At 52.4% G+C, this 27160-nt stretch overlaps 1 protein-coding gene across 2 annotated transcripts in view; it reads right to left on the reverse strand.

The window, feature by feature from the left end:
• MYO1F (myosin IF) overlaps nt 1-25031 on the reverse strand; it is a 58770-nt gene extending 33739 nt beyond the window's left edge. For both annotated transcript variants that reach the window (XM_074025677.1, XM_045378408.2), the window contains exons 1-4: nt 24907-25031; nt 1947-2084; nt 964-1053; nt 763-857 (exon numbers count right to left, since the gene is read on the reverse strand). In XM_074025677.1, coding sequence (XP_073881778.1) covers nt 763-857; nt 964-1053; nt 1947-2084; nt 24907-24909 — 326 coding nt within the window. In that variant the 5' untranslated portion in view covers nt 24910-25031. The remainder of the gene's footprint in view (nt 1-762; nt 858-963; nt 1054-1946; nt 2085-24906) is intronic.
• Between the last annotated feature and the right edge of the window lie 2129 nt (nt 25032-27160).

A 27160-nucleotide genomic window follows, 5' to 3' on the forward strand; every position in this document is an offset into this window, starting at 1 on the left:
GGTAGGCGCCTGTAATCCCAGCCAGCCACTCAGGAGGCTGAGGCAGGAGAATTGCTTGAACCTGGGAGGCGGACGTTGCAGTGAGCTGAGGTTGCACCATGCACTCTGGCCTAGGTGACAGACTGAGACTCTGACACACACACACACACACACACACACACACACACACACTCTCTCTCTCTCTCTCTCTCTCTCTCTCTCTCTCTCTCTCTCTCTCTCTCTGCTCTCATAGAGCTGGTATAGATGGATTGACTGAGATGGGGTCTCATTCTGTTGCCCAGGCTGGAGTGCAGTGGTGTGATCATAGCCCCCTGTTCCTGCCTGGAAGTCCTGGGCTCAAGCAGTCCTCCCTCCTCAGCCTCCTGAGTAGCTGTGGACTACAGGCATGCACCACAGTGCGCGGCTAATTATTTTATTTTTATAGAGACAGGGTGTTGCCATGTTGCCCAGGCTGGTCTTGAACTCCTGGCCTCAAGAGATCCTCTTGCCTTGGCCTCCCAAAGTGCCGGGATTACAAGCATAAGCCACCACACCTGGCCTGAGGTGACATTTAGAGGGGACAGACAGACAATAGCAGAATGAATCAATAAAATACATTGTGAGTCAGATGGTGACAAAGAAAATAAAACAGGGTGAGGGCAGAGAGGGACAGCAGGGCTGTGTTCAGATTGGGAGTTTCAGGCAAACCTCCCTGGGGGCAGTGATGATGTTTCAGTGGGGGCCTGGGCAGCAGGGTCTGTGGCGCCCCAACCCCGTCCATACCTAATGATGACACATTGGTTCTCACAGTCGATAAGCATGTTCCGGTACATGTTGTCCGTGAGGGCGTAGATGTGCGGGGGATTCTCATACTGGGCCTGGTGGGGGAGGTCAGGTCTCAGCCCAGGGCTGGGGGCTAGAGGTCTCAGGGCTGTGCCTCTCACCCAGCGCCAGCCTCTGCCTCCCACCCAGCCCCAGCCTCACCGCGCCCTGGTAGAGGTCGATCTCACGGTCGGTGAAGTAGGGCATCTGCTTGAAGGGGTTTACGGAGATAAGCACAGAGCCGATGTAGGTCTGAGGGATGGTTAAGGGTCATGCAGTGTACTGGTAGGTTTTGTCCTCCCTGTCTCCTCATCCTGTCCCCACCCAGGGCTTCCCAGAACTGCATTGCTTGGAGGTGGAAGAGATGGAGATACTGGATGCACCTCGAGTCTCTTGGAAAAAACAGGGCTGGCCGGGTGCGGTGGCTCATGCCTGTAATCCCAGCACTTAGGGAGGCCGAGGCAGGCAGATCACTTGAGGTCAGGAGTTCAAGACGAACTTGGCCAACGTGGTGAAACCTTGTCTCCACTAAAAATACAAAAAATTAGCCGAGCATGGTGATGCGTGCCTGTGATCCCGGCTACTTGGGAGGCTGAGAGAGGAGAATCACTTGAACCTGGGAGGCAGAGGTTGCAGTGAGCTGAGATCGTGCCATTGCATGCTAGCCTGGGCAACAAGAGCCACTCAGTCTCAAAAACAAAACACAAAAACAAAAAAATTAGCCAGGCATGGTGGCTCATGCCTGTAATCCCAGCTACTTGGGAGGCTGAGGCAGGAGAATCGTTTGAATCAGGGAGGCAGAGGTTGCAGTGAGCCGAGATTGTGCCACTGCACTCCAGCCTGGGCGACAGAGCAAGACTCCATCTCAAAAAAAAAAAAAAAAAAAGAAAAGAAAAAAAACAGGGTTGGATGTGGAATGGGGGAAACGGAACACACTGGGGCTGAGCTTCTCCAGGACAGAGGGAGCAGTGGCAGCCACAGCTGCCCCCAACCAGAGCCCTGCTGTCACTCTGTCTGTCCTCTGTCTCACCACCTGGTGCTCTCCCGGCCCATCCCTCCCTCTGCTCCATCACCCTCCTCTCCGTCCATGGCCCAGCCATTCATTCCTTCCCTGCCTGCCCGCCTCCATCCTTGGCCCAGGGTACGAAGATGTAGTCGTCCATGAAGCGCTTCCGCAGGTTGGCGGCAATGGCGTCTTCGGTGATCTGGGGAAGGAGCACCATGTCGTCCACGCCGCTCTGCTTCACGTTGTGGCTCTGCCAGTGGAAGCGCTCCTTGCTGCCCTAGGGGGTGAGAAGGGGTTCGGGGTGAGCCCTTGCACGGGGATGCGGCACCTGGCTCACCGATGCCATCAACTGGGTTCTGTCCCACCTCCCCAGCTCCACCTCCCCAGCTCCACCTCCATTCCTCCTTCCCCATCTCCAGGAGAGACTGGCAGGAACCAAGCCAGGTCCCCTGCCCCAGACAGAAGTTGCACCGCCTCAGATCCAGCCCTCAGGCCTCTATATTTTTTTTATTTTTAATTTTTATTTATTTATTTATTTTGAGACAGAGTCTTACTCTGTCGTCCAGGCTGGAGTGCAGTGGCGCAATCTCGGCTCACTGCAATCTCCACCTCTCGGGTTCAAGCGATTCTCCTGCCTCAGCCTCCCGAGTAGCTGGGATTACAGGTGCCCACCACCACACCCAGCTAATTTTTAATATTTTTGATAGAGACGGGGTTTCACTATGTTGGCCAGGCTGGTCTGGAACTCCTGACCTCAAGTGATCCACCCACCTCGGGCTCCCAAAGTGCTGGGATTACAGGCGTGAGCCACCGCACCCGGCCTCTTTCTTTCTCTCTCTCTCTCTCTTTTTTTTTTTAATTAATTTTTTTTCGCCAGGTGCAATGGCTCTTGCCTATAATCCCAGCACTTTGGGAGGTTGAGGCAGGAGGATCACTTGAGGCCAGTAGTTCGAGACCAGCCTGGGCAACATAGCAAGGCCCTGTCTCTATTAAAAGAAAAGGCTGGACGTGGTGGCTCACGTCTGTAATCTCAGCACTTTGGGAGGCCGAGCCGGGTGAATCCGAGGTCAGGAGTTTGAGACCACCCTGGCTAACATGGTGAAACCCCGTCTCTACTAAAAATACAAAATTAGCCAGGTGTGGTGGTGCATGCCTGTAATACCAGCTACCCGGGAGGCTGAGGCAGGAGAATCGCTTGAACCTGGGAGACGGAGGTTGTAGTGAGCCGAGATCACGCCATTTCACTCTAGCCTGGGCAACAAGAGCTAAACTCTGTCTCAAAAAAAAAAAAAAAAAAAAGGCAATCTGAAAAGGCTATATACTGTCTGATTCCAACTATAGGATATTCTGGAAAAGGCAAAACTATGAGGACAGTAAAAGATCAGTGGGGCCAGACGCAATGGCTCAACCTGTAATCCCAGTACTTTGGGAGGCCGAGATGGGAGGACTGCTTGAGGCCAGGAGTTCAAGACCAGCCTGGGCAACACAGCGAGACCCCCATCTCTACAAAAAATAGAAAAATTAGACAAGAGTGGTGACATGTGTCTGTGGTCCTGGCTACTCTGGAGGCTGAGGTGGGAGGATCACTTGAGCCCAGGATGCGGAGGTTGCAGTGAGCTGATATTTTGCCACTACACTCCAGCCTGGATAACTCTTGTCTCAAAAAAGAAACAAACAAAACAAAAAAACAAACAAAAAACCAAACAAACAAAAAAAGTTTTTTTTTTTTTTTTTTTTGAGACGGAGTCTCACTCTGTAGCCCAGGCTGGAGTGCAGTGGCCGGATCTCAGCTCACTGCAAGCTCCGCCTCCCAGGTTCACGCCATTCTCCGGCCTCAGCCTCCCAAGTAGCTGGGACTACAGGCGCCCGCCACCTCGCCCGGCTAGTTTTTTGTATTTCTTAGTAGAGACGGGGTTTCACCGTGTTAGCCAGGATGGTCTCGATCTCCTGACCTCGTGATCCACCCGTCTCGGCCTCCCAAAGTGCTGGGATTACAGGCTTGAGCCACCGCGCCCGGCCACAAAAAAAGTTTTGAGACAGGGTCTCACTCTGTCGCCCAGGCTGGAGTGCAGTGGTTCGATCATAGCTCTGTGCAGCCTCTACCTCCTGGGCTCAAGCAATTCTCCCATCGCACCACAGGCTCCCAGGTAGCTGGGACTACAGATGTGCACCACCATGCCTGGATAATTTTTGTATTTTTTGTAGAGATGGGGTCTTGCTATGTTGCCCCGGCTGGTCTTGAACTCCGGGACTCAATGGATTATCTGTCTCAGTCTCCCAAAGTGGTGGGATTATAGGCGTGAGCTACCACACCCAGGCCCTCAGCCCTCTCCTTTGGTCTCTTTGCCCATTCGTCACCCCACCTAGTGCCCCTCACTTCCCATGAAGGATGCCAGGCTTGGCGGGCAGGGCACAGGAGCAGGAGCAGGGCAGACTGCAGGAGCAGAGCAGGGAGACCCGGGCAGCTTGGTGGGAAGTGGGCACATCATGGTTCTCACTTCCTGCCAGCCTCCCAGCCTCTCCCTTTCACATCCCCCATCCCCTCCCCAGGCCCAGGCCAGTCCCTGACTTCTCTGTGGCATTTGACCCACTGCTGCTATGTGGCCTCCTTCCTTCTCCCCCTCCCACCTCTCCTCTTCTCTTGTGGTCACACATCCCAGCTGGTCCCTTTGAGCTCCTCCAGGCCACCATGTCCTGTGACCTCTGCCCTCTGTGCCTGTGTGTGACTTTGTTCCTCAGCTCCACCCTCTACTCCCAGCCCTGCCTCCCTGCTGCCCCTGCCACGGCCTTCTCCTCTGTGTCCCTTCACCTTGCCCCTCAGTAGTGCCAGCACCTTCCCAGATTCCCACTTTCTCATTTCACTTCCTCTCTGTTTTTCTTTTTCTTTTCTTTTTCTTTTTTCTTTCTTTTTTTTTTTTTTTGAGTCAGTCTTGTTCTGTCACCCAGGCTGGAGTGCAGTGGCGGGATCATAGCTCACTGTAGCCCTGACCTCCTGGGCTCAAGAGATCCTCCCACCTCAGCCTCCTGAGTAGCTGGGACCACAGGTGTGTGTCACCATGCCCAACTAATATTTAAATTTTTTTGTATTGATGGAGTCTTGTTATGTTGCTCAGGCTGGTCTTTAACTTCTGGCCTCAAGTGATCCTCCCACCTCAATCTCCCAAAGTGCTGGAATTTCAGGCATGAGTCACCTCGCCTGAGCCAGACGACACTTTCTTTATTTTTTTTTTTTGTTGAGACAGAGTCTTGCTTTGTCGCCCAGACTGGAGTGCAGTGGCCGGATCTCAGCTCACTGCAAGCTCCGCCTCCCGGGTTCACGCCATTCTCCTGCCTCAGCCTCCTGAGTATCTGGGACTACAGGCGCCCGCCACCTCGCCCGGCTAGGTTTTTGTATTTTTTAGTAGAGACGGGGTTTCACCGTGTTCGCCAGGATGGTCTCGATCTCCTGACCTTGTGATCCGCCCGTCTCGGCCTCTCAAAGTGCTGGGATTACAGGCTTGAGCCACCGCGCCCGGCCTACGACACTTTCTTTAGGCCCCATGGAGGAGACTGAGGCACATGCTCTCCAAAAAACTCCTCTTCCAGGAAGCCTGCCCTGGTTGCTCTCCTTTTAGCCCCACTGAATTTATCTGGTGCCTTAAACATCGTGGCTTTCTCAGGCTCACTCTGTCTCTATTCAGTACATCTCTGCAAAGGAGTCGTCTGACAGATAGGAGTGATGGCAACTTGGAACTATCCCATTTGGTGAACTCATGGTCAGATAAGATGTTTCTCCTCTTGAAAGCTCCCCCATCCCCAGGCCAGGAACTGCTGGAGGCAGAGACTGGGGCTGAGGCTTTTCTCTGTCAAATGAACAAGGGACAAAGGTAAAGAAAGAAACCCAGATTGAGAGCAAACCCCCCCCTCCCAGGGCAAATGAAGCTGGGAATGAAGTATTTTTGTTTTATTGAGATGGGGTCTTACTATGTTGCTGGATGGAATGCCGTGGTGAGACAATGGCTCGCTGCTACCTCTGCCTCCAGGGCTCAAGCGATCCCCCCACCTCAGTCTCCTGAGTAGCTGGGACTACAGGCACACACCACCAAGCCCAGCTAATTTTTTGTAGTTTTGGTAGAGATGGGGTTTCACCATGTGGCTCAGGCTGGTCTTGAACTCCTGAGCTCAAGCGACCTTCCTAACTGCTGGGATTACAGGCATGAGCCACAGCTCCCAGTCCGGGATTGAAGTCTTTTTTTTTCTGAGATGGAGTCTTGCTCTGTCGCCCGGGCTGGAGTGCAGTGGCACAATCTCGGCTCACTGCAAGCTCCGCCTCCCGGGTTCATGCCATTCTCCTGCCTCAGCCTCCTGAGTAGCTGGGACTACAGGCGCCCTGCCTGCCACTGCGCCCGGCTAATTTTTTGTATTTTCAGTAGAGATGGGGTTTCACCGTGTTAGCCAGGATGGTCTCGTTCTCCTGACCTCGTGATCCGCCCGCCTCGGCCTCCCAAAGTGCTGGGATTACAGGCGTGCGCCACCACGCCTGGCCAGGATTGAAGTCTTTAAAGTGGACTGTGTTTGCCAGTGGATTCCAGGGATACAGGCAGGGCTCAAGCAGAAGCGTCCACATGGGCCACTGTAAGGCAGAAGTGGAGCCAGTCTCTCCTGGGGGTACTGGGGAGACACGGAATGTTCTTGAGCGGGGTCGGGGGGAGGTGGAGGTGCATGGTCAGATTCTGGACACGCTGACAGCTAGAGGTGGGGGTTGTTGAGGGATGCCCATGGGCATTAAATAAGCCCAGCCTTTGGCATGGGGGTAGATCTGGGTTCTGATCCTGCCTGGGCGAACAGCTGCTGCTGTGAGTCTCTATCTCATCTGTAAACAGGAGAGGCAGCTCCACTTCCCAGGGTTGATGAGAGGATGAACTGCTTTGGGGGAACAAGGTGGGATGGGAGGCTGGTGCCCCTCTCCAAGCCTGAGTGGTTATGAGGATAGACCCAGGCTGAAGGGTGTTTGAAAGAATTAACACGGCCGGGCGTGGTGGTTCACACCTGTAATCCCAGCGCTTTGGGAGGCCGAGGCGGGCAGATCATCTAAGGTCGGGAGTTTGAGACCAGCCTGACCAACACGATGAAACCCTGTCTCTACTAAAAATACAAAAATTAGCCTGGTGTGGTGGTGCACGCCTGTAATCCCAGTGACTCAGGAGGCTGAAGCAGAACAAATTGCTAGGGTGGCAGAGGTTGCGGCGAGCCCAGATCATGCCTGAAACTCCATCTGAAAGAAAGAAAGAGAAAGAGAGAAAGAAAGAGGAAGGAAGGGAGGGAGGGAGGGAGGGAGGGAGGAAGGAAGGGAGAGGGGAGGGGAGGGGAGGAGAGAGGAGAGGAGAGGAAAGGAAAGGAAGAAGGAAGGAAGGAAAGAAAGAGAAAGAAAGAAAGAAAGAAAGAATGAACACTCACAGAGCACCTACGCTGGTTTGGGGGATGCAGATCATCGATATTACCAGCCATCATCACATCATCTCAGTGTGGGGCAGGCTCGGAGGGAAATGGAGGCTGGAGAAGTATAGCAGCTTCCCTAAGGACACTGGACTAAAGATGCAGGTATTGTTTCCAAGGGTGTGGGATTTGAACCTGGGTCTATTCAACAGCAAAGGACAGGTTCTTGGCCGGGCGCGGTGGCTCACGCCTGGAATCCCAGCACTTTGGGAGGCTGAGGCAGGTGGATCACCTGAGGTCAGGAATTCGAGGCCAGCCTGGCCAACATAATAAAAATACAAAAAATTAGCCAAGTGTGGTGGTGCACGCCTGTAATCCCAGCTACTCAGGAGGCTGAGGCAGGAGGACTCGCTTGATCCCTCAAGGCAGAGGTTGCAGTGAGCTGAGATTGCACCACTGCACTTCAACCTGGGCAAACAGAGCAAGACTTGGTCTCAAAAAAAAAAAAACAAAAAAAAACAAACAAACAAACAAAAAAAAACACGCACAGGAGGCTGGGCTGGTGCTGAGAAGGAATTTTTTGGTTTGGTTTGGTTTGGTTTTTGAGAGAGGGTCTCACTCTGTCTCCCAAGCTGGAGTGCAGTGGCAAAGTCATGGCTCACTGCAGCCTTGAGCTGGGCTCAAGTGATCCTCCTGTCTCAGCCTCCGGCGTAGCTGAGACTACAGGCACATGCCACCGTGCCTGGCTAATTTTTTTTTTTTTTTTTTTTTTTTGAGACGAAGTCTTGCTCTGTCGCCCAGGCTGGAGCACAGTGGTGCGGTCTCAGCTCACTGCAAGCTCCCAGGTTCACGCCATTCTCCTGCCTCAGCCTCCTGAGGAGCTGGGACTACAGGCGCCCGCCACCACAGCAGCCAATTTTTTGTATTTTTAGTAGAGACAGGGTTTCACCGTATTAGCCAGGATGGTCTTGATCTCCTTACCTCGTGATCCGCCCACCTCGGCCTCCCAAAGTGCTGGGATTACAGGCGTGAGCCACCGCGCCCAGCCACGCCTGGCTAAGTTTTAAATATTTCATAGAGACAGCGTCTTGCTCTGTTGCTCAGGCTGATGTCTAACTCCTGGGCTCAAGTGATCCTCCCACCTTGGCCTTCCAATATGCTGGGATTACAGGTGTGAGCCACTGTGCCTGGCCTGAAAAGGGTTTTGATAAATAGCTGGGAGAAAGGGTGCACCAAGCGGGGTTAACTGTCTGGGAGAAAGGTAAGGAGGTGTGGCTGCAGCAGAGACAGAGAATGGAATGCAGGGGTAGTCAGGGCTTCAACCCCTCACACTGCTCCTGGCCAGAGTAGTCGGCATGAATTCTCTCCCTCCCTCTCTCCCTTCCTTCTTTCCTCCCTCCCTCCCTCCCTCCCTCCCTTCCTTTCTCACTCTGTCCCTCCCTTCCTTCCTTTCTCCCTTTCTCCCTCCATCTCTCTCTTCCTTTCTCCATCTCTCCCTCCATCTTTCTTTCTTTCTCTTTCTTTCTCTTTCTCTCTTTCCCTCCCTCCTTCCTTTCCCTCCCTTCCTCCCTTCCGTCCTTCTCCCTCCCTCCCTCTCCCTTTCTTTCTTTCTTTTTCTCCTTTCTTTCTTTCTCTTTCTTTCTCTCTCTCTCTTTCCTTCCCTCCTTCCTTTTCCTTCCTTCCTTCCTTCCTTCTTCCTCCCTCCCTGCCTGCCTTCCTTTCTCTCTCCCTCCATCTTTCTTTCTTTCTTTTCTTTCTTGTCTGTCTTTCTTTTTCTCCTTCCTTTCTTTCTTTCTCTTTCTCTCTTTCCCTCCCTCCTTCCTTTTCCTTCCTTCCTTTCTTCCTTCCTTCCTTCTTCCTCCCTGCCTTCCTTCCTCTCTCTCTTTCTTTCTTTCTTTCTTTCTTTCTTTCTTTCTTTCTTTCTTTCTTTCTTTCTTTCTTTCTTTCTTTCTTTCTTTCCTTCTTTCTCTCTCTCTCTCTCTCTCTCTCTCTTTTTCTTTCTGTCTTTCTCTCTCTCTCTTCTTTCTTTTCCTTTTAATGGAGAACGGGGTCTCACTATATCGCCCAGGCAGGTCTCAAACTCCTGGGCTCAAGCTATCCTCCCACCTCTGCCTCCCTGAGAGCTGGGATTACAGGTGTGAGCCACAGTGCCTGGCATTTTTTTTTTTTTTTTTTCAGAGTGTCACTCTATTGCTCAGGCTGGAGTGCAGTGGCATGACCTCATGCAGTGGTGCAACCTCCACCTCCTGGGTTCAAACGATTCTTCTGTCTCAGCCTACCAAATAGCTGGGATTACAGGTGCCTGTCACCATGCCCAGCTAATTTTTCTTTTTTTTTTTTTTGAGACGGAGTCTTGCTCTGTAGCCCGGGCTGGAGTGCAGTGGCCGGATCTCAGCTCACTGCAAGCTCCGCCTCCCGGGTTTGCGCCATTCTCCTGCCTCAGCCTCCTGAGTAGCTGGGACTACAGGCGCCCGCCACCTCGCCCGGCTAGTTTTTTGTATTTTTAGTAGAGACGGGGTTTCACCGTGTTAGCCAGGATGGTCTCGATCTCCTGACCTCGTGATCCGCCCGTCTCGGCCTCCCAAAGTGCTGGGATTACAGGCTTGAGCCACCGCGCCCGGCCTAATTTTTCTATTTTTAGTAGAGACGGGGTTTCGCCATGTTGGCTAGGCTGGTCTCGAACCCCTGACCTCAAGTGATCCGCCCGTCTCTGCCTCCCAAAGTGCTGGGATTACAGGAGTGAGCCACCATGCCTGGCTTCTTTTTTCTCCTTCCTTCCTTCCTTCCTTCCTTCCTTCCTTCCTTCCTTCCTTCCTTCCTTCCTTCCTTCCTTCCTTTCCTTATTTCCTTCCATTGTTTTCTTTCCTTCTTTCTTTTCTTCCCTTCCCTTTCCGTCCGTCCGTCCATCCCTCCCTCCCTTCCTTCCTTCCTTTTTCTTTCTTTTTTTTTTTTTTTTTTTTTGTTTGAGATGGAGTCTCACTCTGTCGCTCAGGCTGGAGTGCAGTGGTGCAATCTTGGCTCACTGCAACATCCACCTCCCGGGTTCTAGCGATTCTTCTGCCTCAGCCTCCTGAGCAGCTGGGACTACAGATGCATGCCACCTCACCCAGCTAATTTTTGTATTTTTAGTAGAGACGGGGTTTCACCGTATTAGCCAGGCTGGTCTTGAACTCCTGACCTCGTGATCCACCCACCTTAGCCTACCAAAGTGCTGGGATTATAGGCGTGAGCCACTGTACCCGGCCCTTCCTTCCCTTTTCTTTTTTTTCCTTTCTTCTTCTTCTTTTTTTTTTTTTTTTTTTGTTTTTTGAGACGAAGTCTCGCTCTGTCACCCAGGCTGGAGTGCAGTGGCGCAATCTCGGCTCACTGCAAGCCCCGCCTTCCGGGTTCACGCCATTCTTTTGCCTCAGCCTCCTGAGCAGCTGGGACTACAGGTGCCCACAACCACACCTGGCTAATTTTTTGTATTTTTAGTAGAGATGGGGTTTCACCATGTTAGCCAGGATGGTCTCGATCTCCTGACCTCGTGATCCGCCTGCCTCAGCCTCCCAAAGTGCTGGGATTACAGGCGTGAGCCACCGCACCCAGCCCTTCCTTTCTTTTTCTTGTCTTTGTTGAGACAAGGTCTCACTCTGTCACCCAGGCTGGAGTGCACTGGTGCAATCATGCATCATTGCAGCCTTGAACTCCTGGGCCCAAGCAATCCTCCTGCCTTGACCTCCTGAGTAGCTGGGCATATGGGTGGAAGCCACTGGGCCCAGCTGGGAGATTTTAGTTTTGTTCAGTGTGCTAAGAGCTCAACACTTTATTTTAAAAACTTATTTAATTTATTTTTTTGAGACAGGGTCTTGCTCTGTTGCCCAGGCTGGAGTGCACTGGTGCAATCATAGCTAACTATAGCCTTGACATCCAGGCTCAAGTGATCCTCCCACCCCAGCCTCCTGAGTAGCTGGGACCATAGACAAGTACCACTGTGCCCAGCTACTTAAATTTTTTTTTTTTTTTTTTTTTTATAGATGGGATCTCCCTATGTTGCCCAGGCTGGTCTCTAACTCCTGGATTCAAGCAATCCTCCTGCCTCAGTCTCCCAGAGGGCAAGGATTACAGGGATGACCCACGGTGCCTGGCCAAGTTCAACATTTTGGAAGCTCACTTTGTTGAAAGTCCTGCCGGTGGTCGCGTTAAAAGTGACCTGTAGGTGGGACTGTCATACTTGTGTACAGGTGGGAGCACCTGGTGGCTCTCCTGGGCCTTCTTGGACCGCTGACCTTAGCACCTTCTTTCCTTCTTTCCTTTTTTTGTTTTTTTTGTTTTGTTTTGTTTTTTTTTGAGACGGAGTCTTGCTCTGTCGCCCAGGCTGGAGTGCAGTGGCCGGATCTCAGCTCACTGCAAGCTCCGCCTCCTGGGTTTATGCCATTCTCCTGCCTCAGCCTCCCGAGTAGCTGGGGCTACAGGCGCCCGCCACCTCGCCCGGCTAGTTTTTTGTATTTTTTAGTAGAGACGGGGTTTCACCGGGTTAGCCAGGATGGTCTCGATCTCCTGACCTTGTGATCCGCCCGTCTCGGCCTCCCAAAGTGCTGGGATTACAGGCTTGAGCCACCGCGCCCGGCCCCTTTTTTTGTTTTGATACTAAGTCTCACTCTGTTGCCCAGGCTGGTGTGCAGTGGTGCAATCGCAGCTCACTGCAACCTCTGCCTCCTGGGTTCAAGTGATTCTCCTGCCTCGGCCTCCCAAGTAGCTGGGACTACAGGCGCCTGCCACCATGCCTGGCTAATTTTTTTGTATTTTTAGTAGGGATGGGGTTTCACCATGTTGGTCAGGCTGGTCTCGAACTCCTGACCTCAGGTAAGCCACCCGCCTTGGCCTCCCAAAGTGCTGAGATTACAGGCGTGAGCCACTGTGCCTGGCCAGTTTTTTTTTGTTTTGTTTTTTGAGACACAGTCTTGCTCTATCGCCCAAGCTGGAGTGCAGTGGTGAGATCTCAGCTCACTGCAACCTCTGATTCCTGGATTCAAGTGATTCTCGTGCCTCAGCCTCCTGAGTACCTGGGATTATAGGCATGCACCACCATGCCCAGCTAATGTTTTGTAATTTTAGTAGAGACAGGATTTTTCTTTTTCTTTCTTTCTTTTTTTTTTTTTTGAAATGGAGTTTCTTGTTGTCCAGGCTGGAGTGCAATGACGCGATCTCAGCTCACTGCAACCTTCGCCTTCCAGGTTCAAGCGATTTTCCTGCCTCAGCCTCCCTAGTAGCTGGGATTACAGGAGCCCGCCACCACGCCCAGCTATTTTTTTTTTTTTTTTTTTTTTGTATTTTTAGTAGAGATGGCGTTTCACTATGTTGGTTAGGCTGGTCTTGAACTCCTGACCTCAGGAGATCCACCTGCCTCAGCCTCCCAAAGTGCTGGGATTATAGGCGTGAGCCACCACGCCTTGGCCTGACCCTAGCACTCTCATATTTGGACACACACTTTATTGTAAGGTCTTCACTACAGGCAATCACACTGATTATTTTTGAAACTATGGGAGTCGAGTGTATCCATTGTCTGAGGTTAATGTTGGGATTTAAAGGAGGCCTAATTAGGTGTTTTTATAAGAAGTGGGTGCTGGCTGGGCATGGTGGCTCATGCCTGTAATCCCAGCACTTTGGGAAGCTGAGGCGGATGGATCACTTGAGGTCAGGAGTTCCAGACCAGCCTGGCCAACATGGTGAAACCCCGTCTCTACTAAAAATACAAAAATTAGCCAGGCGTGGTGTCAGGCGCCTGTAATCCCAGCTATTCGGGAGGCTGAGGCAGGAGAATTGCTTGAACCCGGGAGGCAGAGGTGGCAGTGAGCCGAGATCGCACCACTGCACTTCAGCCTGGGTGACAGGAGTGAAACCCTGTCTTGAAAACAACAAAAAAAGAAGGGGGTGCTGCCTGGGATGCACTGAGAGCCCCTGGGGTGCGTTGGGAGAGGACAGAATCCCAGGGAGCAGTGGCGTGGAAGGTTTGAAGCTGACACCCACCACAGACTGGCTGACTGAGAACTGCCAGGGAAGTCAGAGGCAAAACCGGGACCAGGCGGGGGAGGCCCAGATGGGACGAGGGTGGGTTAGGAGCCATCAACTCAAGCCTGAAGAGGATCTGAGCTCACTGGAGACTGAGAGGGGCCCTAGGGTCAGAAGCGGGATTGGGAGGCTAGGAGGTATAGACAGCAATGAGGATCTGGCTGAGAAGGGGAAGAGGGAAAGAGGGAGAGAGGCTGTGGGGTGGAGAAGTGGGGTCAGGGGAGCCTGTGTTTCCTGGTTTTTTTTTTTTTTTTTTTTTTTTTTTGGTGGTGGTGGTATTGTTTTTGAGACAGAGTCTTGCTCTGACACCCGGGCTGGAGTGCAGTGGTGTGATTTTGGCTCACTGCAGCCTCCGCCTTCCGGGTTCAAGTGATTCTCCTACCTCAGCTCTGGAGTAGCTAGGATTACAGGTGCCCGCCACCACGCCCGGCTGATTTTTGTGTTTTTTAGTAGAGACGGGATTTCACCGTGTTGGACACGCTCATCTCGAATTCCCAACCTCAGGTGATCCGCCCACCTCAGCCTCCCACAGTGCTGGGATTACAGGCATGAGCCCCGGCCCCCAGCCAGAGACAGGGATTTCACCATGTTGGCCAGGCTGGTCTCTAACTCCTGACATCAAGTTCAAGTGATCCACCCACCTCAGCCTCCCAAAGCGCTGGAGTACAGGCATGAGCCACCATGCCCGGCCTGTTTCATTTTCAAGACAGGGAGACCAGATGGTTGATGAGAAGAGACAATACAATTGTGGGCAGGTTGGGTGCAGTAGCTCACACCTGTAATCCCAGCACTTTGGGAGGTTGACACGGGAGGATCACCTGAGGTTGGGAGTTCGAGAGCAGCCTGACCAACATGGCAAAACTCTGTCTCTACTAAAACTACAAAAATTAGCTGGGCGTGGTATCGGGCGCCTGTAATCCCAGCTACTCGGGAGGCTGAGACAGGAGAATCACTTGAACCCGGGAGGCGGAGGTTGCAGTGAGCCGAGATCGCGCCATTGCACTCCAGCCTGGGCAACAAGAGCAAAACTCCATCTCAAAAATAATAATAATAAAAATTTAAAAATAAATAATTGTGGGCAAAGTGGCATCATTCATGGGCCTAGTGGGGCAGGAACAGGGTTGTGAATTACGGGGTCTGTTCTTTTTCTAAGCAGGTACTTGGGGAGAGGCTGGGGACAGGCACAGTTGTGTAAGTGGGTGGGGACACAGGAAGTGCATTTTGTCTCTGAAGAGCTTATGGGTGCAGATTGGATGGAAATAATAACATAGAAAACAGTGACAACAACAGTGAACACCTGGCGAGGCGTGGATGGCTCACACCTGCCATCCCAGCAGTTTGGGACGCCAAGGTGGAAGGATCACTTGAGGCCAGGTGTTTGAGACCAGCCTGGGCAACATAGTGAGACTCCCATCTCTGCCAAAAAAAAAGAAAAAAAAATTAGCCAGGCATGGTGGTGTGCACCTGTGGTCCCAGCCACTCAGGAGGCTGAGGCAGGAGGATCACTTGAGCCCAGGAGTTCGGGGTTACAGTGAGCTGTGATGGTGGCAGCACTCCATCCTGGGTGACAGGTGAAGACCCAAAAAACCCAAACACCAAACTAGCACTTATTCTGTGTGCCAGGCTCCAGCCTATGCTTTTTTTTTTTTTTTTTGAGATGGAATCTCGCTCTGTCGCCCAGGCTGGAGTGCAGTGGTGCGATCTCGGTTCACTGCAAGCTCCGCCTCCTGGGTTCACAGCATTCTCCTGCCTCAGCCTCCCAAGTAGTTGGGACTACAGGCGTCCGCCACCACGCCCGGGTAATTTTTTGTATTTTTAGTAGAGACAGGGTTTCGCTGTGTTAGCCAGGATGGTCTCGATCTCCTGACCTCGTGATCCGCCCACCTCGGCCTCCCAAAGTGCTGGGATTATAGGCGTGAGCCACCGCGCCCGTTCTGGGTCCATTTTAAAGAAGAGAAAACTACAGAACAGAGAGAGGTTAAGCGTCCTCTTCAAGGACACACAGCAGGAACATAGCAGTGCAGACAGGACCTTGGGGAGGACCCACGGAGCTGTCCGTCCCCAGCCTGGTCTGCATCAGAGATCACCGGGGTTGGTGCTGCGGTCAGATGAGGATGGGGTGGGAAGAAGATGGGTCATGTCCACAATATCCCCTTTGGGGGCCAGTCGAGCCTTCAGCCTGCCAGGCCGCTCAGGCTGAGCTAAGACCCGAGGCCACTTCCCCTCACTGGGGTCAGCTGTGTCTGGCTAGGCCGGTCAGCCTGCTTGGCTCTCCCGGCTCTGACGACTTGGTTCCTCTTCCTGCCCTTCCCCTCTTCCCTCATCTGGCAGAGTGGCCCTCTTCTCTTCCCATTCTCTCCCTCTCTTTCCTGCCCCAGGCACTCGAGGCCTCCAGACACTCCATGCTCCAACCAACCATAAAAATCAGAGGCTGCTTGCATCAAAGGGAGAGAGGGTTTTGCTCGAGTGAATACGGTATGGGGAGGGCAGTCGAGAATTTTGGCATGTGAGAGATTGGGGTCAAGGCCTGGCTTGACAGTTGACTGACTGTGTGAGGTAGGGAGGTCACTTCTCTTCTCCAAGCCTCAGTTTCCCCTCTTTGCAAATGAATTCGGCCGCACATGGTAGCTCACGCCTGCAATCCCAGCACTTTGGGAGGCTGAGGCAGGCAGATCACTTGAGGTCAGGAGTTCAAGACCAGCCTGGCCAACATGGTGAAACCCCGTCTCTACTAAAAATACAAAAATTAGCCCGGCATGGTGGCGGGTGTCTGTAGTCTTAGCTACCCGGGAGGCTGAGGCAGGGGAATTGCTTGAACCCAGGAGGTGGAGGTTGCAGTGAGCTGAGTTTGCGTCACTGCATTCCAGCCTGGGCAACAGAGTGAGACTCCATCTCAACAACCACCACCACAACGACAAATAACGAAATGGATTCCATAATGACCCTTGTGTGGGGTCTCTGAGAGGAGTACAGGAGCGAACAAAGAGAAAAATGCACCGAGATGCCTCAGGAAATGTCATCTGTGACCTTGAGAGGATTTAAGGTATCAGTGTTGGACAGAAAGCCTGGTCAATACATACTTGTTGAATGAATGAATGAATGAATGAATGAAGTCCCATTGGGATGAGACTGCCCCCTGCCCTGTCTCCCACGTATCTCTCTCATTCTGTGGCCTCCAAGTCTCCGTGGGTCAAGTCAAAACTGTTTGTTTATAAGTCTCTTCCTTGGGGGTGGGGTTGCAACGAAGAGCTTGTGGTCACAGTTGACCACAAGCTGAATATGACTCAACCTGCTGGAGCTCTTGTGAAAGGCAGTCAGGGGCTTGAGGTGGTTGGGGTAGAAAGGACGGGTAGCTTCTTCCTTCAGCTCTTCAGAGAGGTCTCTCTACCCAAGGCAGAAGGCAGAACTGGGGCAGGTGGGGGCAACTTTCCTGGTGTCACAGAAGGGAGGGGCTGTTTGTGGTGAAGGTGATGGCCCCTATGGGGCTGGAGGATGCGTGCTATGGAGTGAACGCACTTCCTGGGCCCCTACTGTGCGTGGAGGTAGGTGGAGACCAGCTTAGGTGGACCAGGCCCAGAACCTGCCCTTGCGGAGGCTCGGTGTTCCCCAAGTGGTGTCTGAGTTGCCCAAAGGAGACCACGGCTGGAGGGTACTATGGAGAGGCGGGAGGGCTTCCTGTAGGCGGCAGGTCTTGCAACATGAACTTTCCAGGCAGCATCAGTGGCGGCTGCAAGAGACATCAGCCAGAGAGGCCGTGGGTGTGTGGCGGACGCCAGGATTCTAGTCCATTTGGAATGGAGGGTCGTGGTCCTGGAAGGATGGGCAGCCCAGGCCATGTGGGGTCAGCACATCTCTTAGGAGGACAGGAGGTTGTGGTCAAGGTGACTGTTTTTTTTTGGACAGGGTCTTGTTCTGTTGCCCAGGCTGGAATGCAGTGGTCTCATATCACTGCAGCCTCGACCTCCCAGACTCAAGTGATTCTCCTGCCTCAGCCTCCTGAGTAGCTGGGACCACAGGTGTGCACCACCATGCCTGGCTAATAATTTTTTTTTTTTTTTTGAGATGGAGTCTCACTCTGTTGCTCAGGCTGGAGTGCAGCGGCATGATCTAGGCTTGCTGCAACCTCTGCCTCCCGGGTTCAAGTGATTCTCCTGCCTCAGCCTCCCAAGTAGCTGGGATTACAGGCATGCGCCACCATGCCTGGCTAATTTTTGTATTTTTAGCAGAGACCGGGTTTCATCATGTTGGCCAGGCTGGTCTCAAACTCCTGACCTCAGGTGATCCACCCGTCTCGGCCTCCCAAAGTGCTGGGATTATAGGCGTGAGCCACTGTACCCAGCCACATTTTTTTTTTTCTTTGAGATGGAGTCTCGCTCTTGTTGCTCAGGCTGTGAGTGCAGTGGTGTGATCTTGGCTCACTGCAACCTCTGCCTCCTGGGTTCAAGCAATTCTCCTGCCTTAGCCTCCTGAGTAGCTGGGATTATGGGTGCATGCCACCACACCTGACTAAATTTTTGTGTTTTTAGTAGAGACGGGGTTTCACCATGTTGGCCAGGCTGGTCTTGAACTCCTGACCTCATGATCCACCTGTCTCGGCCTCCCAAAGTGCTGGGATGACAGGCACTGGGATGAGCCACCGCACACAGCCCCCCCCCCTTTTTTTTTTTTTTTTTTAAATAGAGACAAAGTCTCACTGTGTTTCTTAGGGTGGTCTCAAACTCCTGACTCCTGATCCTCTTGCCTTGGCCTCCCAAAGTGCTGGAATTACAGGTGCAAGCCGCTGTGCCCGGCCAAGATGGCTATTAATAGTGTGGCCTTGGGAGTCACCGAGTCAAAATCCTCTTTCACTTTAGGTTGTACGGGCAGCTTGCCTAACCTCTCTGCCTCAGTTTCCTCATTTGGAAAATGGGAACATCGAGGGATGCAGATCTCATGGGCTGCTCTGCAGATTCAACGAAGCAAAGGTTGTCCAGTGTAAATGCTAGCCTTCCTCACTGTCCCCATCAACGGTGGCCTTGAGCTGGCCAGGAGGAAGGGCTGGAGGAGGGAGCTTTTGCAATTCACCCCGTGGGCTCCAGGCTGTCTGCTTTCTGGGCGTGATGAGCAAGAGCTCTAGATCGAAGACAGCAACCAAACAGCCACTTCCTTCCTCGCCCAGGTCCTGCGAGCTGTGGTTGCTGGGAGGAGAGCGAAGCCTCCGTAGCTGCTTCTGGAGCCAGCTCTCAGCTCCCAGACCCTGCCCTGGTGCCTGGGTATGGCCTTGGAGCCTTGCCCCCAGCTCAGTGGAGCTCTGGGGCCACACCCTGCATCCATGCACTGTGCAAACAACATTCTCACCTCCAAAGTCTCCATCCCTTGGGGAAGCCGGGGGGCTGGACTCTGTTTCGTTATGTTTCTTTTCTTTTCTTTTTCTTTCTTTTCTTTTCTTTTCGTTTCTTTCTTTCTTCTTTCTTCCTTTCTTTCTTCCTTTCTTCCTTCCTTTCCCTTCCTTCCTTCCTTCCTCCCTCCCTCTCTCTCTTTCCTTCTTTCTCTCTTTCTCTCTTTCTCTCTCTCTCTCTTTCTCTCCTTCCTTCCTCCCTCCCTCCCTCCCTCTCTCTCTCTCTCTCTTTTCTTTCTTTCTTTCTTTTCTTTCTTTCCTTCTTTCTTTCTTTCTTTCTTTCTTTCTCTCTCTCTCTCTCTCTCTCTCTCTCTCTCTCTCTTCTTTCTTTCTTTCTTTCTTTCTTTCTTTCTTTCTTTCTTTCTTTCTTTCTTTCTTTCTTTCTTTCTTTCTTTCTTTCTTTCTTTCTTTCTTTCTTTCTCTTTCTTTCTTTCTTTCTCTCTCTTTATGGACTCTCACTCTATTGCCCAGGCTGGAGTGCAGTCGCATGATCTTGGTAACTTCCACCTCCCGGGTTCCAGCGATTCTCCTGCCTCAGCCTCCTGAGTAGCTGGGACTACAGGCGCCCGCAATCATGCCCGGCTAATTTTTTTTTTTTTTTTTTTTGTATTTTTAGTAGAGACGGGATTTTAATGTGTTAGCCACGATGGTTTTGATCTCCGGACCTCATGATCCACACACCTCGGCCTCCCAAAGTGTTGGGATTACAGGCATGAGCCACTGTGGCCGGCCTCTGTATGTGGGGACCCTTGTCTTTCTGGAGTTGGGCTCTTTGTCTCATCGCTGGAGATTGCTGACAGTCGGTGGCTACCGCCTCAAACATCTCCACGCATTAGCTGGAGCTGGGGTACCCTGGTCTTGCCCCTACTGCTTTTTGGGGAAGATCCTCTGGGATGTGGTCCCACCCCCAAGACAGAAACCTGCCTGTGTCTGATTCATTGCTATGTTCACTCTTTGCATCTAATCAATTACAGGCATTTTTTAAAATTCCCTCTGAGACAGAGTCTCGCTCTGGTGCCCATGCTGGAGTGTAGTGGTGTGATCTCAGCTCACTGCAACCTCTGCCTCTTGGGTTCAAGCAATTCTGCTGCCTCAGCCTCCTGAGTAGCTGGGATTACAGGCACATGCCACCCCGCCTGGCTAGTTTTTGTGTTTTTAGTAGAGATGGGGTTTCACCATGTTGGCCAGACTGGTCTCGAACTCTTGGCCTCAAGTGATCCACCTGCCTCGGCCTCCCAAAGTGCTGGGATTACAGGTGTGAGCCACTGTGACCGTGCCCAATTAGAGGTCTTACTGATTCTTCCTCCTAAATTCCTTTTGACTCCCAGCCTTTCCTGTCCATCCTCATGGCCGCTGATTCTGGACCCAGCAGCCACTTCACTGGTCTCCCTGTTTTGTGACTGTATCTTATTTATTTGTTTAGAAATAACAAGTCTGTCTTTGTTGCTCAGGCTGGAGTGCAGTGGTGCCATCACAGCTTGCTGCAGTCTGGAACTCCTGGGCTCAAGTGATCCTCCCACCTCAGCTTCCAAAGTAGCTGGTACTACAAGTCCATGCCACCATGTCTGGCCAATTTTTAAATGCTTTGTACAGACGGGGTCTTGCTATGTCTCCCAGGCTGGTCTCAAACTCCTGGCCTCAAGTGATCCTCCCACCTCCATCTTCCAAACTGCTGGGATTACAGGCATGAGCCATTGTTCCTGGCCTGGTGACTGTACCTTAAAAACAACCACTATTACCCTCACATCGCCACCATCACCAACCAAAGGCAATCAGTGGACGTCTCCACTCTCTCTCCTACCCTTCTCAAAGACAAACAGAAACTGCGGATAACTCCAATACCACCATGACTAGCCAATGTCAGACAGGGACCATGAGTAATTCCACCATCTGCCTTCCTTATAATCTCCCACAATCACCACCACCAACACCAAGCTGTAATAACCAACCACCAGCCAGATGCGGTGGCTCATGCCTGTAATTCCAGCACTTTGGGAGGCCGAGGAGGGTGGATCGCCTGAGGTCGGGAGTTCGAGACCAGCCTGACCAACATGGAGAAACCCCGTCTCTACTAAAAATACAAAATTAGCCAGGCATGGTGGCACATGCCTGTAATCCTAGCTACTAGGGAAGCTGAGGCAAGAGAATTACTTGAACCTGGGAGGCGGAGGTTGCGGTGAGCCGAGATCGCGCCACTGCACTCCAGCCTGGGCAACAAGAGCAAAACTCTGTCTCAGAAAAAAAAAAACAAAAACCAACCACTGTCTAGTCATCGGCACAGTGGCTCACACCTGTAATCTCACACTTTGGGAGGCCGAGGCAGGTGGATCACTTGAGGTTAGGAGTTGGAGACCAGCCTGGCCAACATGGCGAAACCGCGTCTCCACTAAAAGCACAAAAATTAGCCAGGTGTGGTGGTGGAAGGTGTTTGTAATCCCAGCTACTCAGGAGGCTGAGGCATAAGAATTGCTTGAACCCAGGAGGCGGAGGTTACTGTGAACTGAGATTGCACTACTGCACTCCAGCTGGGTTGATAGAGCGAGACTCTGTCTCAGAAACAAAACAAACAAAAATACTAGCCATCAGCAACCACACATAACCAACTACCATTAGCAACCCCAGAAAACAGCAGTCACCAGTCCTATCCTGTTCAAAAACCAACATTGAACCAGCACCACTATTGCTCATCATCTTACCAGAAACCAACAACAAACTACCAGCAGCAAATGAACGCTACTATCAACACCCCTCCTCTACAAATAACAGCAACCACCGATGGCCATCGTTCCACTGGTCACCAAGCATCTCCGGCACTTCCAGCTGAAAACAATCCACCACCAACGAACATTAAACACCAACCGCCACCACCACCAGCCCACCCATAAGAGCCATTATCACCACGAACCTGCAACAAGAAACTGCCACAACCACCACCACAACCAATGATACCAACAACCCAGCAATGACCACTCACAGCAACAGCAACTCCTCCCCAATTACCACGATGGTCACCTCCATCCATCCCCATTGCTAAATCCAGAAAAGAATGACATCCCAGCTAATGGCAGCTACCATGGATCAAGTGCTTGTTAGGTGCTCTGTAAAGCAACGGTCCCCAACATTTTTGGCACCAGAGACCGGTTTAATGGAAGACAATTTTCTGTGGACGGTGGAGTGGGGCATTAGATTTTCTTTTCTTTCTCTCTTTCTTTCCTTCCCTTTCTTTCTTTCTTTCCTTCCTTCCCTCCCTCCCCCCTTCCTTCCTTCCTTCCTTCCTTCCTTCCTTCCTTCCTTCCTTCCTTCCTTCCTTCCTTCCTTCCTTCCCTCCCTCCCTCCCTCCCTCCCTCTCTCTCTTTCCTTTCTTTCTTCTTTCTTTTTTTTGCGATGGAGCCTTGCTCTGTGGCCCAGGCTGGAGTGCAGTGGTACGATCTCACCTCATTGCAACCTCTGCCTCCTGGGTTCAAGTGATTCTCCTGTCTCAGCCTCCTGGGTAGCTGGGGTTACAGGCACGTGCCACCACAACTGGCTAATTTTTGTATTTTTAGTAGAGACGGGGTTTTGCCATGTTGGCCAGGTTGGTTTTGAACTCCTCACCTCAGGTGATCCGCCCGCCTTGACCTCCCAAAGTGTTGAGATTACAGGCGTGAGCCACCGCGCCCTACCAAGGGCATTAGATTTTCTTTTCTTTCTTTCTTTCTTTTTTTTTTTTTTGAGAGGGAGTCTCTCTGTGTCGCCCAGGCTGGAGTGCAATGGCACGATCTAGGCTCGCTACAACCTCCGCCTCCAGGGTTCAAGCGATTCTCCTGCCTCAGCCTCCTGAGTAGCTGGGATTGCAGGCATGTGCCACCACACCCAGCTACTTTTTGTTTTTGTTTTGTTTTGTTTTGTTTTGAGACAGACTTTCGCTCTGTTGCCCAGGCTGGAGTGCAGTGGCGCCATGTAAGCTCCAGCTCCTGGGTTCACGCCATTCTCCTGCCTCAGCCTCCGGAGTAGCTGGGACTACAGGCGCCAGCCACCACGCCAGGATAATTTTTTTTTTTTGTATTTTTTTTTTTAATAGAGACGGGGTTTCACCGTGTTAGCCAGGATGGTCTCGGTCTTTTGACCTCGCGATCCACCCACCTCAGCCTCCCAAAGTGCTGGGATTACAGGCGTGAACCACCGCGCCTGGCCAATTTTTGTACTTTTAGTAGAGATGGGGTCTCACCATTCTGGCCACGATGGTTTCGATCTCTTGACCTCGTGATCCGCCCACCTCAGCCTCCCAAAGTGCTAGGATTACAGGCATGAGCCACTGCGCCCGGATGGGTATTAGATTTTCATAAGGAGCCTGCAACCTGGATCCCTCATGTGTGCAGTTCACAATAGGGTTTGTGATCCTATGAGATTCTAATGGAGCCCCTGAGAATCTGAGAGGAGGTGGAGCTCAGGCTCGTTCACCTGCCACTCATCTCCTGCTCTGCGGCCCCGGTTGCTAACAGACCGTGGACCGATAGCGATCCACGGCCCGGGGGTTGAGAACCGCTGTTGTAAAGGACTTCAGAAATATGGTTTCATTGAATCCTTCAGCGATCTTCCTGGCAGTCACCACTCCTCCAGGAAGATCTCAGCATCCCCAGACAGAGCTGGGTGTCATTTTTTTTCTCTTCTATCATCCTCTGCGATATGGTTGGCCCCTCCCAGACCTTGTCTGCCAAGCCAATTGTTGACTAAGCATTTTCAGAGGGCTTCCTTGAGGAGGGGTGGGGTTGCTTTCAAGTAGCAAATCACTTCCTGTGTTCTTTTGGTGAAAGCCCTGCCCATCCCAGGACCTGAGCCTCCCTGGCTTGCTTCTTGTCCGGGAAGAATTCTCACCCCAACAATCTCAGGGCTCCAGCTGATGGTTTGGGTGTGAATTCCGGGATGCCCAATTTCTCATGGGCTTTCCTTTCTTTTCTTTTTTTTTTTTTTGAGACGGAGTCTGCTCTGTTACCCAGGCTGGAGTGCAGCGGCGGGATCTTGGCTCACTGCACCCTCCGCCTCCTGGGTTCAAGTTATCCTCTTGCCTCAGCCTCCTAAGTAGCTGGGATTACAGGAGTGTGCCACCGCGCCTGGTTAATTTTTTTGTATTTTTTAGTAGAGACGAGGTTTCGCCATGTTGGCCAGGCTGGTCTTGAACACCTGACCTCAAGTGATCTACCCGCCTCAGCCTCCTAAAATGCTGGGATTACAGGCATGAGCCACCATGCCTGGCCCTCTCTGGCTTCCTGAAAGAAGGTGTCGTCTCTCAGACTAATACCACCTCTGCCTCTTGCCCTCTGTTCCTGACTCCACCCTGGTAAGCTACACCTGCCAAGAATCCTGCAGTGGCCGCTGTCCCAGCCACATGCTCTCATTCTCATTGACAGAATGACGAGAAATGAAAGCTGAAGTGGTCTGCACAGCAGAGAGCTGTGGGGTGGGGTTTACAGCCAGCCCTGGCCACCTCTTACTTTGTGTCTTATGGTGCTGCGATGCTGCTAGTAACAGCCCCGTGATCACGACAGTCTCCCCATTGCCGCCATCAACAGACCTCAGGCTTGACAGGCAGCAACACGTCAGGCTGCCATCCTCGTCTTGGGATGAGGGATGGCCACCAAAGGGTGGCATGGACGTATTCAGCCTCTCCTGCCTCTGCTGCAGCCACATCACCCGTCACCGGCACAGGGAGGGCGTCAATTCACCCCATCGTCTGTTAGACACCGCTTCTCATCTCAGCTGAGGACTCCGTGGCAGAACCCACAGACCCTGAGGATGTTACAACTAAAAGACCCCTGAAGAGGAACTTCCCCATCTAGACGGACTTCCAAATATGACATCTGTGGGAACCGGGGCCAAGAGAGGGGAAGTGACTGGCCCAAGGCTACACAGGGAGATGAGGGACTGAGCTGGACTGGGAAAGGGCTACCTTAATTTGCAAGCAAAGGAGGGTATGTCCTTGTCCCTGCAGACTGTGATTCTCCCTGGGCCACCTTCTGTCTTCCAGGTCCTGCCCTATCCTTGGATCTCCGTCTACCACACTGGCATCCCCACCACCTATAGAAGGGAGCTTGCTCCCTGGTAAAGGATGCTGGAGGCAGCTGAGCTGCACTGAGAGACACTCCCACCCCCACAAAAGTCCACCATGCCCCTCCCCTCACCCCAATTTCTGATGGTCATTTTCAGGACACCTCCACCTGACACCTGGCTGGTGTCCCTCATCTTTTGCACTTCCAGATCCCACTCTTGAAGGACTTACCATGGTGGGGGCTGGTGTCTGGGCTCCTGGAGGCACCTGAATGGGTCGTGATGGAGGTGCAGGTTCAGGGGGCTCTTGGGGGTGGCTTGGGCATGGCCCTGCTTCTACCCCTTCACCGGACTCCTGGCTTTAGTTCCTCTTACAACAGCCCCTTCTCACTTCCTTTGGCGGGAGGGGCCGAGGCCATGGGGGAGGGAAGCTGGGTGTGGAGGGGGGCGGGGAGCTGGCTGTTTGGGGCCCTGAGCCTGAAGGGAGGGGTCAGAGCTTGATGGCAGCCACTACTGGACCTCAGAGGTCCCTTTTCCAACTCCTTGGGGACAAGGCTGCTGCAGGAACATTTGGGTCAGCTGGCTGCAGGACCGACCACCTCTTTTCAGGGCAATTCAGGAAGAATTTGAGCTTCCTGGGTCTCTTTTTAAAACCAAGGAAGGGGCCCAGGGGTGGTGACTCACGCCTGTAATCCCAGTACTTTGGGAGGCCAAGGCTGGAGGACCGCCTGAGTCCAGGAGTTCGAGACCAGCCTGGGCAATATAGCAAGACCCCATCTCTACAAAAAATGAAATGAAAAAAAAATTAGTTGGGCATGGTGGCATGAGCCTGCAGTCCCAGCTACTCGGGAGGCCGAGGTGGGAGGATCGCTTGAACCTGGGAGGTAGAGGCCTCAATGAGCCGTGATTGCACCACTGCACTCCAGCCTGGGCAAAAGAGTGAGACCTTGTCTCTAAAAACAACCAGAAAACACAAAAAAACAAAAACACGGAAGGGTGCCTACTTCAGCTGTGTCTGCTCTGGGCATCCCTGGGCAACCTCCCTCATTATTATTATTATTCTGAGATGGAGTCTAGCTCTGTCACCCAGGCTAGATTGCAGTGGTACAATCTCAGCTCACATCAATCTCCGCTTCCTGGGTTCAAGCGATTCTCCTGCTTCAGCCTCCCGAGTAGCTGGTGTTACAGGCACCCACCACCACGCCAGGCTAATTTTTGTATTTTTAGTAGAGAGGGGGTTTTGCCATGTTGGCCAGGTTGGTCTTGAACTGACCTCACAGGTGATCCTCCCAACTCACCTTCCCAAAGTGCTGGGATTACAGGCGTGAGCCACCGCACGCAGCCCAACCTCCCTCTTTAGATGACCCTCAGAAGTCACACGTGTTTATGTACAGAAGTGGAGGTACTAGGAAGCAGCTGCATCTGGAAGGCCTCTGACTTTGGACGGCACATCTAGATTTAACAGCCTCCTGCTTGCCCACTTCCTGGGTGACTTAGTCACTCCCTTTTCTCATTGTAAAATGGGAACGTGGGTTCCCCACAGCAGAGCCTGGCCCATGTACGTGTCAGCCCATGAGCTGGTCTTTGGGACACCAGCCTGAGGCTCCTCTTGACATGTGAGGAAATGGCAGTTCTAAGAGGCTGTTACTTCCCCACACCACCCAGCAGGGAGGTGGCCGAGGCAGGACCCAACCCTGGGAGGCCCTCGGGGGGGATCCATGTTCAGATCCATCTTTGGTCCAGGGCGATAAACCCGCATCCTCCTTGAAGATGTTAAGATGCAGCGCCCCTAGTGGCCACAGCTGGGAAGGAGCCCGTCTCTGCTGGAATCTCCTGAGCAAGTTTGCAGAATTGATGGGCTTGGTGCATGCAATTCTCAGCAATGTCTCCAGGCACTCAGGAGTGAATATGAATGGGTAGGAGGACCCCACTTTGTTGGGGGCCATCAGGGGAGGCTTCTAGGAAGAGGCAACGTTTGTGCTGACACCGATGAATAAGCTGGAGGTGAAGAGGGGCAAGAGCGTGCACCTGGCCATGCTAACCGCTCAAGCAAAGGCCCAGAGATGAGAAAACCATAGGACAACTTAGGAACTTCAGGGAGGCTGGTGTGGCTGGAGCATGCGGAGTGACGGGGAGTGTGATGGCCAGGGTGGCAGATGCTAGGCTGTGTGGTTTTAAGAGCCTCTGTGAGGGCCAGGCATGGTGGCTGATGCCTGTAATCCCAGCACTTTGGGAGGCTGAGGTGGGAGGATCGCTTGAGCCTAGGAGTTCCAGACCAGCCTGGGCAACGTAGCGAGACCTCGTCTCTACAAAAAATTAAAACATCAGCTGGGTGTGGTGGTGCACCTATAATCTCAGTTACTTGGCAGGGTGAGGCAGAAGAATCGTTTAAGCCCAGGAGTTCAAGGCTGCAGTGAGCTGAGATCGTGACACTGAACTCCAGCCTGGGCTACAGAGTGAGATCCTGTCAAAAAAGAAAAAAAAAA

This window comes from Macaca fascicularis, chromosome 19 (genome assembly GCF_037993035.2).
Source record: "Macaca fascicularis isolate 582-1 chromosome 19, T2T-MFA8v1.1".
Classification (NCBI taxonomy): Eukaryota; Metazoa; Chordata; class Mammalia; order Primates; family Cercopithecidae; genus Macaca; species Macaca fascicularis.